At 42.8% G+C, this 12511-nt stretch overlaps 1 protein-coding gene across 3 annotated transcripts in view; it reads right to left on the bottom strand.

Annotated features, from left to right (window-relative positions):
• Positions 1 to 12511, bottom strand: part of LOXHD1 (lipoxygenase homology PLAT domains 1) — a 147119-nt gene that overhangs the window by 105147 nt on the left and 29461 nt on the right. For all 3 annotated transcript variants that reach the window (XM_040984720.1, XM_040984719.1, XM_040984721.1), the window contains exons 5-6: positions 9783 to 9881; positions 1854 to 2002 (exon numbers count right to left, since the gene is read on the bottom strand). In XM_040984720.1, the coding sequence (XP_040840654.1) occupies positions 1854 to 2002; positions 9783 to 9881 (248 nt within the window). The remainder of the gene's footprint in view (positions 1 to 1853; positions 2003 to 9782; positions 9882 to 12511) is intronic.

Here is a 12511-nt window from a genome sequence, read left to right on the forward strand (position 1 = left end):
TAGTTCAGTACCAGGCTGGCTGTTCATAGGACCAAGCAAATTGTCTTCTTTCCAAAGAGTCTTGGTCATTCCTTCCTTCATTGATTCTGTGCCCAATTCTATGCCAAGCACTAGGGAGGGACCTTCAAGGCACTTAAGGTGAGTTATAGAGAAAAATGCAAGGCTTCTGGAGGGCTCACTCAGTACCCTTTCCCATGCCCCTTCTTCCTCACATGGCTGTCAAAAAGGCCAGAAAGCTAGCCATTACAGCTGGCATGGCCAAGGACACATATTTTTGGGTGCTAGATTTTAGGCTGAACTTCCGAAGAGGGCCCTGCTTCTTTCAAAACTTCTTTCTTTCAAAACTTCTATCTTTATTCTCTCTTCCTGCCTGGTAAGATGCCAGAGGCTCAGCCACTACTATGTGATCATCAAGTTGAATGATGAAAGCCACATGTCAGGGCTGGTGACTTAGCAAAAGAGCAGGTGGCCCCATCATGACCTGACCATGTCTGGATTTCCTGTGAGAGAAGAAAAACACACATTTCAAGTGTCTGATACTTGCAGCCAAAACGCATTCCTAATGGATACAAGAAGGCAAATGAAGTTGAGCAACAAAAGCTTGACTAGCCATCTTGTACTTTTTAATCAAATTATTATAAACCTGTGGGTTTTCTATTTAAAATGGTAAGACCATTTTCAAACTGTTTTCCAAAAAATATATAACACATTCTCTTTTTCCTATCATTTTACAATGACCTGAAATGGATCAATGCCATGACTGAAGAGTACACATGCAAAAGACTGGAGCCAGTTTCCTAAATGTCTTTGGAATTCTGTGAATTTTAATGTTCCTATGGCACTTTGTGCCTTCTCCAAGTCCCCATCACCATCCAACCTACTATTTTGCCTCTTTCCCCTTCTAACTTTCTGCTTACAGTTAAAATTTCTGGGAATGCATTTGTTAGAAAGGATTGGACATCAGTAAAAGATTCTGAGCAAAGAATCTCAGGAGATTTCCTTCAAAGTCAAGACAGGGATGTGAGCTTTCCTTGTGGCCTTTGAATGCAATGTGTTTTGACTGCTCAGATATTGTTAGATTTTCTTCTTGGTTCTTAACTGTGTTTCTGGATACATGAGATTACAAAGGATTCGAGCTCTACAAATCTGAGACAGAAAACAACAGCCAAAACAAAACAAAAGAAAACAAAAAAAAAACAGCCCAAGAAGAGTCGCAAAGAAGCTTGGGGAGAGGTTTAAACAAATGTCTCCAGCAGGCAATAGAAAGATATGTGGAAAGGAGAGGTTCTGGTGGGCCATGGTCAGGGCAAGTTTTACTGTGCAGCCTTGAAGGGTGAGTGGGCATCAGCTGGGTTCAGATGAAAAGAACTGGGCTTTGTAGGATAGTGGGGAAAGAGATGCTTTCTTGGACACCTTGAGCAGAGAGTGTGGTAGGCCAGTAATCTTTGGTGGAATGGTGAATATGGGGGCAATTATCTCACCTGGTGATCTAGATGTCCACATCTTATATAGGACTACCTAGGTTCAATCCGGACTGTAACCTCTATTCCTACTTCCTGCTAATCCTCACCCTGAGAGGAAGCAGGTGACAGCTCAAGTAGATGGGCCCCTGATACCTATATAGAAAATCCAGATTGAATTCCCAACTCCTGTCTTTATTTTAGATCTTGGCCACTGTGGGGGTGGGAGAATTAAGTCAGTGGGTAGAAGCAATTTGATTCACACACACACACACACGTAAAGAATAATGCAGATAAACCTAGACAGGGAGGTTGGGCTGAGACAGAACCCCCTGAAGAGCTGGAATCTCCCTTCCCAAGCCACTGGGACTACAGACATACAGCTGAACCCACCTTGGACAGGAACCAGCCTGCAGATCCCCCCTTGTTATTGTGGCCAACATTGATCTTCATCAACTGCCCCAAATCCGGAGCATCCAGCAGGAACTTGTCTTCAGCTCCCTTTTCAAAGTTGTCCTTTTCATTCTCCAGCCTACGCTCCCCTGTGTGCAAGGCAAGGCAGGCAAGACAATTTCAAAAAGGACCAGAAGAGAGGAAAGAAGCAAGTCCAAGCCTTGATGATCCACCCACTGAAAGACGCTTTTTCGAAAACAACCGCCTGCCACCTGACATCTAAAGGCTGGGTAGAGGTTGGCCTGGCATGTGGCTTGGACACAGGTCCTGTAAATGCACTTCTGACCTCCTACCTTAATGCAAAGTGCTCTTCTGCTAAGCTGATTTGCACCCCTATAGTTAGACCTGAGGCCCAGCCCTGCATTCGCCACCTGGTTTGTTCTGAACTGGAATGGCACTGTGGCAGCTGGCACAGGCACGGTGGCTGGGACCCTGACACCAGCCTGTACATGTCCTCAGGCCTGCTCCTCTCCTGCCAGACAGTGGCGATTATTATTATCAGGTTCTGCTGGGGATTTCACATACAACTTTTTTTCTCACTTATTCCTCACCACAATCCAAGGAGGTATTATTAACTTTGTCTTGCAAATGAAGAACCTGAGACTTAGAGAATCTAAAGAACTTACCCAAAGTCTCTTGGGTAATAAACACAGACTCCAGCTGCAACCTGTTCCTTTTACCTTTGTCAGATGCTACTGCATTTTCATTTTTACATCTGTGTAAGTCAGATTAATCCAACAACCTCACTGAAGCTGTAACTTTTTGATGCAACAATCTGTGTGTGTGTGTTTTAATATTTAGTTATTTTTGTTTGAAAGACAGAGTCACACAGTAAGGAGAGACAGAGATCTTCTATCTGCTGGTTCACTCCCCCACAAAGGCACGCAATGGCCGGAGCTGAGCTAATCTGAAGTCAGGAGCTTCTTCTGGGTCTCCCACATGGCTACAGGAGCCCAGAGACTTGAGCCATCATCTGCTGCTTTACCAGGCCATAATCAGGGAGCTGGATGGAAAGCAGAGCAGCCAGGACACAAACTGGTGCTCAAATGGGAAGCTGGTGCTTCTACCACACCAGCCAGTATCTGTGTTATTTTTTTTTCCTAAAATTCAATTATTTAAATTTTTCCTAATTTTTCAAATTATGACAGGTCAAGTATATCTAAAACCATTTAAGACATCTGAGCTGACTATTCAGATTTCAGTGATTTAAAGGTGAAAATATTTTGTCAGGACTTCTTTTGTTTTAATTTTATTTATTTATTTGAGAAGGAATGAAAAAGAAGTAGGGAGAACACTTTCATCAGCTGCTTCATCCCCACAAATGTCTGCAATGCCTGGAACTGGGCCTGGGCCTTTTTCAGAAGCCAAAAATTGCACTCTGCTCTCCCACATGGGTGGCAAGGACCCCATTACTCAAGCTGTTACTGCTGCCTCCTGATAACAGGAAGTGGGAGTGAGGATGCAGAGCAGGGAATCGAAGTTGAAGGCAGGCATCTTAACCACTAGGCTAAACACCACTCATTTCCCTCTTTTTTTAAGAAGTAAAATACAGCAAGCCCTCTCTTCCCTCCTTTCCCTCCTCTCTTCCTAAAAATAAATGATACCCCCAATGAGATGCCAAGAATTTTTGTTTGTACACATATGTACACATATAGAAGATTCATTTTCAAAAAGGACCATGCTTCTGCATGTTTCCGAGTTTTCCATAAACAGTATCACAGCGCACATATCTGAACCTCAAGTTTCTGGTATGTACACTGGTGATAATAACCATGCCTAGCACCGAAGGATTTGCTGAATTAGTGTCTACAGCACTTGGAGCATTGGTGGGCACCATGGCACCAGGATCTCCAGTGCTGCTGCTGCTATTGTTGTTATCATTGCCACATGCCTTTATGCAACTGGCTCTTTCTCAGCTTGGAGATTATCCTGGTCAATACATCCATCTGCTGCCCAACAGCCACTGGATGACAAAACTGCTCTTGTCTTTGTTGCCTTTTGCCAATGACAGTTTTGGTTGTTCCTAATTTTTTACTATTTCCAATAATACTGACCCAAAAGTTGCTACCGCTTTGTAAGAACTGCTCTGAACACACTGCTCCAAGCAGAGTTTCTGAGCCTTGGGTGTACAACAGTGTACAAGGGCTCCTATTCACTCAACCATTGTGAATATATAGATTTTAACACCTTCAGCCAGTGTGTATACAATGGTATCTCATTATAGGCTCAGTTTGCATTTCCCTACTTATTTGGAGGAAATTGAGCATCTATTCAGGTACATGGTGGCCATTTGAACTTTTCTTTTTCATAATTTTTCTATTCACAGGTGTTATCCCATTTTTCTGTTGTCTTTCCTTTGTCTATTTTGGTCTTATCATCTAGGGCCTTTTCTTTGTTTTAATGGGCTTTATTAATGTTTTCCCTCGTGGCCTGTGCTTTTATCAAATTGCTTAAGAAACCTCATTCATAAATTAGGATTAAAAAGGTGTGTTCTTAATGTTTCTTCTAAAAACCATACAGCTTTGCTTTTGAACATAAAAGATGTTAGCCCATCTGGAAGCTATTTTTGCGCATGGGGAAAGGTAGCTATCTAATTTTGTCTTCTCTCATCTGGTTAGACAATTGTTCAAACACCAGTCATTAAGCATTCATCCTTCTCTCTAATTTACAATACCACTTTTGTGTGTGTTTCTAGATTGTTTTTTTCTATTGCACTGTTCTTTCTCATTTGTACTCTACCAATTTTACTTTGTGTCAGTTTTTGGAGATCTGCAACATGCAGGGTAAATATTTTTGTATTATTAGTATTCTCTCAATTTTTTTTGACTATTTAGACCCTTAAAGTTCTATATGATTATTTTTAACTTTTATTTGGAGAGCAGAGCAACACAGAAATAGACAGCAAGGGAGAGAGAGAGAAAGGGAGGAATGAGAAAGGGAGAGAGCATGAGTCTTCTATCCGCTAATTTACTCCCCAGAGGGCCACAGCAGCCAGTCTAGAGTAGACTTGAGGAGCCTGGAGTTCCATTCAGATTTCCTATGGGATGACAAGGGCCCAATTGCTTGAACCGTCTTCTGTTGTCTTCCTAGATGCACTGGCAGGAAGCTCTGTCAGAAGCAGAGCAGCTACTGTCACTGCACATGTCAGCCTGCCTTGCTGCACCTCAAGGCCAGCCACCTCAGGCGTTTCAACAGGGCTGTAAGTTGTGAGGTCTTATCTTTCAGTAATTTGACTGAAGGAGCATTGTACTTACAGAACAATCCGGAAAAGCCTAACATCTTAATAATTTTGAATTTTTTCTTCCTTGAAAAAAACTACTCTTTATATACTTTTATACAACCTTGAATAAAATGGTGTTTTTTCCCAGAAAGCTTAAGAAAATAGTTTAACTAGAATTGTCAGGGTAAACATTATATCATTCACTGTGTTGTTTATTATTTTTGTAATTTTTGTATAGTAATCTTATATTCAGCACCTTTGCTAAACTTTCACTGGTTCTAACAATTTGTAAATTCTCCTGGATTTTTGTAGGTAAACATGGGTATTTTATGAATATGAAAGCTTGTTCATTTTCAAGTGTTCAGCTTTTATTTCTTACACTTCCTGGCCTTGGACTTTCCAGTGCTGCAATGAATTGAAGTAATTATTAGCTGGCATAGAAAAGGAGTGTTTTCCATTTTTCAAAATTAAGCAAGACATTTGTGCCAATTTTTATAGATAACGTCATCCTTTTTAAGTGGGTTTCTTTTATTTTTTTAATGTTTATTCATTTGAAATGCAGTAAGAGAGAGTGACAGATCTCCCATCTGATGGTTTGCTCTCCTGTTGCCTACACCATCCATACCTGGGAATGTGTATCCCATTCCAGATTTCTATTAAGGCACACCCTGGGAGGCAGCAGATGGTCATCTAAGGATTGGGTCCAACCTGGTTTGAGCTCTGGGTGTTGGCTTGGCCCAGCTCTGGCTGTTGTGAATATTTGGGAGAATGAACCAATAAATGAAGATCTCTTCCCTGCTTTTCAGGTAAAAAGGAGAGAAGAAAAGGAGGAAAGGAGGGGGGAAGTAAGGAAAGGAAGAAAAGGGAAAGGAAGGGAAGGGAACGGAAGGCAGGCTGGCTTTAAATTTTCTATCTCTATCAGGTTAACTCTATTTTTCCTTCAATATTTTATGCTTGATAAGTTATCTGGATAGGTTGAATAATGTTAAATTATCTTCAAATTCCTAGAATAAGCCAGGCTGATGGTTATGTGAATTTTAATTGCTGCTCCAATTTCTTTAATGATCACAGATCTCCCTGGAAACTGGCTGCAGTGAGGCCTGAAGACAATCACTGCCTTTGAGATGCTGAGACGAAAGAGCAGCCTACGTTACAGAGTGACGGATCACAAAGTTTGTGCCCCACCCCAGGCTCTGCACCATGCCTAGGGAGAGCCTGGCGCACAGCAGGCATGAATGACTGGCAGGGTCAAAGAGGACGAGAGACCACAGTCCTCCCAGCCCACATTGCTGCTGGCTCCTCTAACTACACAGTGTTAAGGCTTTCCAGCCCAAGGGCCAATACCCCTCTTCCAGGTGTTCAGTCTTGCCCTGTAGATCCTTCTGGAATGATCCAGAAAGTTACAGTAACAGAGACCTACAAGCTTCTATTGCTACTGCCTCTAACTTGTTTTCCCAAATTTAATTACGTGCCATGTGATGATGATAAGGCATACTATCAGATGATTTACATTATGATTATTCCCATGATTGATAAACTAGTTAGAAATATGTGTTCTGGTTTCTAGACAGGACGGGATGTTGCAGTTTCTCTTAATCTTGGCCTTATGACCAAAGAATGCTGTCTCTCTCTTATGGAGTCCTGCGTTTGCAAAGACTTGCTCTGTGGTTGTGGTTGTGGTCATGACCTGCTTGGAAAGAACGTGCTCCTTCCCAGTAGAAGCACTCATCTGCATGCTCCGCTTAGCTCCAGCTTACTTACCAGATAGCTGAAACCCTTTCTACCCATACCAGGTTTGTATCCATTCAACTGAAATTTTTAGTCAACGTAATGATAAAAATATTTCTCAATTATTGGCAGTGTCAGATTGAAACCTTGCACGGTGACTCTGCATTCATCAAAGAATTTTGCTAAATTTTGCTTCACACATTTTGAGAATATGTTTATAAACTGCTACAAGTCCAGAGTTATCCCTCTTGTTATTCTTTAATGTTATGCTTTGAGTTCTAAGAAAGTAGTAGCCTTAAAGTTTAACCTGATAGATATCAAAATAGCCACGGCTGCATTAATTTGCTGATATTCTCCTAGGATAATTTACACTATCCTATCGAGTTTCAGCCTTTGTATCATAAATTTGAGCTGGATTTTCTTTTCTTCTGAGAATAAATATCTTCTCATGGATACATTTAGCTACTCTGCTGTGACTGCGGTGTATTTATCTTACTTCTTGTTAGTTATGCTTTTACTTTCCTTCTCTGTCCACTTCCTTTTGGATTGAATTGTATTCATTCTATTGGTTTGTTAACTTATGAAAACTATTTTGAAGTGGTTAGTTTTATGGCTTTTGTGGACATAACCAACTTTCTAAAGTTTACAGTTCATATTGTTATCTCCACCTTATAGAGGGTACGGATATGAGCTGGGTTAAAAAAACATATTATGTTTTTTAAATTCTGATCATTTACTTGGCTTCCCTAATATTACTATTTTTCATTGTCTAGGGCTCTGCATTTCCTAGTACCCTGACATTAGCCATTACCATTGTTTTATACAGTCAGTGCTTTTCTACTCTGTGTTTCTTGTAACTCAATTTCCTTTTTCTTGAAGCACATCCTTTAGCGGTTGCTGAAGCATTGGTCTATGAATGGCAATCCCATCTCTTCGTTGTTGGCATGGCGATTTGTTCATTTTTGTCTTCCCTCTGGAATAACTCCTAGCCAGTACAGAATTATCGGTTCATGTGTGCTACTTACTGTTCCTAACACTGAGGATACAATTCCATGAATTTACGCCCTCTGTAGGTTGCTATAGGAATGCTCTCTCCGTGTGACTTTCCAGAAGGCAATCTGCCAATTCTGCTACCTTTTAAGATCTTTTCTCTTTGCCTTTAGTTTCATCACAGTGTTTCTAAATGTGAGTTTGTTTTGCGTATTCTGTTCAGTGACTCATTTTTCCACTTCAGTCTGAATATTTATATCTGTGCTCAATCCTGAAAGCCTTTCATCCATTCTTTCTTCCACTATTTTGTTTCACCTATTCTTGTTTCTGGGAACTCCTGTTCAACATCTATCAAAAATTCTTCTTTTCTCCTTCAATCTCATATTTTTCATTTTATATTTTCCACCTCTATTTATTTCTGTGTTGCAAATGAGTACCTTGTTCATATCTATCTTAGAATGTATTAATTCTGTATTCAACTATTTCTAATAATGTTCTTTATCCATTAAATGTTCATTTTTAATAATCATATTTTCATTTTCTGCAGCTCTATTTGGTTCTTTTCCATTTTCTTGAATATTTAGTTCACCTATGGCATAAGCTCAAGCAATTTAAGCTGTAGCCTTTCTCAGAGTACTCTGTAATCTGCCACTCAGGCATCAGGCTTATTATTTGCTGTGTAAATGACACTTAGTCATGGAGGAGTATGTCGCTGAGTGTTTCGCAGTTTTAGAAGTGAATTGGTCTCCTGGATCTCAGCTTGTTGGGAATATCATGGAATTCCACAAATGTTTCTATCAAGAGCCCAGGGGAATTTATGACTGGCATGGAAGAAACTTTCTATAATCCGGGAAGTAGGCTTCCCAAACCATACTGATAGCCTAAAACCAGACTTCCGGCACACATGGGGTATAGCCTGAAGCATGTTTCTCAGCAGTGTTTTTATAGAAAACTCCTGTGGAGACAAGCAATTGCTTCCTGGTCAGTAGCTTTCCCTGAGGAGGTTCCTATGAACCTCCTGAGCTCCTGGCTACATGAGCAGTTCTAACCTTGAATTCACATGTCCCATGATGGCCCGTGTTCTCACTTTTTGGCTCCAATTGGGCACAAAAACTCATCCTTTAGTCTAGATTGTTCAGCATAAATCTCCCTTTCAAGAGCTGCTACATCAATTTGTGATCAAGACTTTTGAGTTTCCTCATTTCTGGTACCTGGTAATCCTCTCTTTTGTTTTCTCTCTCCTGTCACTCTCTCCTTTCTCCATCTCTCTCGCGCGCTCTCTCTCTCTCTCTCTTTTTCTCTCTCTCCCCCCTCTTTTTTCCCCTCTTTTTCCCTTATGAGATCAACAGCCTCTTTAAAAGTCCTTAACATTTCATGTCCTAAATTCACACACCTCTGTAGCTTTTCTGCCTACTGTGTTATTCCACTACAATTCCAGATGCAGAAAGCCACCCAATCAGCTCAGCTACCCTAGACATTTTCCCAACACAGACAGCTGTCTTTGCCTCAGTTCCACTGGGAACAGGAAGTCCCATGTAATCCTACACCCAGACCCCTTTCCCCAAACCACCACATTGAATGAGGCCATATCAATTGTTATTGTCACAACTTACGAACCTTAGGGAAATAAATAGTGTGAGTGGCAATGTGTTCCCCAAACCTTGGGTTTGCCCATATTCAATGATCATCTTAATCAAATCCTATGCCCAGTTGTACTTTGTTATAAAAGTATATCACACTCAGAGTTTACAGCCCATGATGGACAGCTTGCTGTTCAAATCAGGACATGACAAACCACATCACAAGAAGACACATCATCAGCAGAGAAGCCCCAAAAGGCCATAAGCTGCCTTCTTTCACCAGGATTGTGGGAAACAAGCCTTCTAGAAACAGCACTGCATTTAACAAGGCAAGGATCCAAACCCATTTACCTGTGTCTCCATACTCTCCAAAAATATTGATGAAGACATCGGCATCTGTTCCTGCACCCATCACATCACCAGTGTACACCTTGACTTCATACTTGTTACCTAGAAGCAAGGACAGAGAAGACCTTATCCCATTAGTACTCTGAAGAGAACAAAGACCCCAAAGTTGCTACCATATCATTCGCCCACCCCTCCTACCTGCCCTGAGTAATGTGTTGCCTGCCATCATTCCTGTCAATAACAGCTAGAAACAAGTCAGTCCCAACTGTCCTTGTTCAGTTGGATGCAGGGCATTCTTGAGTGGTGGAGGGTGACCTTTGAGTCCACCTAGGAAAGTGTTGCCTTAGAATACGTGAATATCCCACCAAACTATCTCCCCCTAAGTACACATGTGCTGCCTCCTCTACCTGTTCTTCACACTGCATCACAGTGCAGATATTCATTGTAGGAAACTGGATTCTGCACACGAAACTGATTTAGACATACATTATTGAGGCCACAGCCAAGGCAAAGACAAGAAGCACAAACAATGGCCAGCAAATACATACTAAGGGGATACTCTTTTTAAAGACTGATATCTGGTGCCTATATCTTTGCACAAAACTTAACTTTCTGTAACCTCCAAACATTGTAGCCTCAGCCATGGCCCTGACAAGACAGTGGAATTCAATGTAAATTTGACAACATGTTGAGATTTCATTCAGGTCTCCCCCACTGTCTGCCTCTTGGGTGGGAATAGAGGCCCAGGGTTGTGTGTGTTTAGTTGGCAAGGAGAAGACTCCTCCAGCTTTCCAAAAACTGGAACAACTGTCTTCCCTTTTCCTTCCTGAAGGAATGTAGAGGACAACCCTTTTCCCACACTCACATACATACACAGAGTCCTGGAAGTAGTCTCTGACCAGGTGGGAACACTGAGCCAGAAGCAGCAGCATCTCCTCTTCCCTCAGTGCACACTTGGTGAGACCAAAACCCTTTATTCTCATCCTTGATAAAAGGCTCCTGCATGAACAGGGACTCTCAGATCACCACCCCTCCAGCCTAAGACTCCTTGAGGCCATAGCTGAGACCAGATCCTTCTGAAGGGGTCAGACCCAGGGAAGCCCCAGGTTTGATAATTAGGCCACACTCAGGTTGAGTGAAGAGAATGTGAAACAGGCAAATCCCCATGTTTTTTTCTGAGTCATGTGATTTCTAAAGACCAGGAGGACCTTGAGAATGACCAGCTTATTCTGCTCTTGTCATTTTCCGAGTAGGTAGCCCGATCCTTTCCTCCCTGGCTGGCAGAGCCTCTGAGACCATGAATACTGGTTCATGAACTTTTCCAGTTCCAGATTAGAGCTTACTCCACCAAAGGCCCATTAACTGGTGAAACTGGAGACGGAAAGGGAGAAGAGAGGGGAGGGACAGAGGCAGGAGTCTCTGAAAGCCACTCACTGCTGAGCATCAGTGACTTAGAAGGCAACCACAGGACTCCAGACGAATCAGGCACAGTCACACAGCAGAGGGGATGAGAAGGTCTGGGAAGCATTTGTGGAAGAAACATCCAACACTCTGAATCATTTCTGAAGACAGAATTAGAATTGGTGGGCTGAATTACAAAGAGGGCAATTTTCTCACACAGACACACAGTGCATGCGCACACACACAGACACAAACACACACAGAGACACCCCTACGCAAAACAGGAATGAGATGCCCTTCTGGGCAGTGTGTTTCCCATTCCAGAAACGCCTGGGCAGTCACCTTGGGCCACGCACAGAGGTGGAGAACCACTAAGGAAGGACATCACACAGAAAATGCCACAGGTGAGGGAACACAGCACTGTTACATTCTGTTTCTAAATCTGCAGCTCCATTATGTCTAACCAGAAAGGACGGAACCCAAGCCTGGAGTGAGAAGTCCAGAGACAACAGTAGCCCCTCGGGGGGTAGGAGGGGTATTACCTGTCTCAGCACAGAACAGGAGCCCAGGCAGTGCTTCCGGGTCACGCACCATCCATGACCCAGGATAGCCCAGAGAGGCTATATGGCAAGCAAAAGCAAGACAATGGTTGATCCAGGCTGATGGTCAGGAGTCAAGCAGCCATGGCTGCAGTGCAGAGGAGCTTCCAGGCCATTCCCACAGAGGCAGACAAGTGCCACAGCCAAGGGGTCAGGAAGCAGCCAGGGTGCAGGGGAAGCAGTGGGAATCTCCTCTGACTTCCATGGACTTTCTTCAGCAACATGGAGATCTGGGTGCCCATATGTTTGGCTGGGTGGAAATCGGGAGACCTGTGAGATAGGTGACCACCCTGTACTCCAAGGAGGGGACAAGAAGCACAGCAGAGGTGGGCACACACACCTGAAAAAACTCTTCCTCAAAAGGCCCCATCAATGGACAAAGTGACTTCCGTATTCCTTTTCTCCCACCTTTTCCCACAGTCTTCATGCTATTTAATGTGCTGTTTTCCAAAGCATGGCCCTGGGCCAGCCCTGACTCATGATTGATGCATGCACTAGTGTAAAGCAAGAACAGATCACACAGGGCTTCCTGTCCTCGCTGTTGCAAATGGTCAGCACTCTACCAAGCCTTCCTCCCTGGCAAGTCAATAAGCACAAAGCAGTCACATAGGGGTGTTGAATGTTGAATTCACCTCTTAGGTCCAGTGCCCAGGAGGGGGCCTGATGCCCACCTGTGAAACAGGGCTGCCACCCTGATAATAGATGGAAAGGGGAAGGCTTGACCATCTCCTA

The sequence above is a fragment of the Ochotona curzoniae genome, unplaced genomic scaffold (genome assembly GCF_017591425.1).
Source record: "Ochotona curzoniae isolate NIBS_2020 unplaced genomic scaffold, NIBS_Ocur_1.0 contig_43, whole genome shotgun sequence".
NCBI lineage: Eukaryota > Metazoa > Chordata > Mammalia > Lagomorpha > Ochotonidae > Ochotona > Ochotona curzoniae.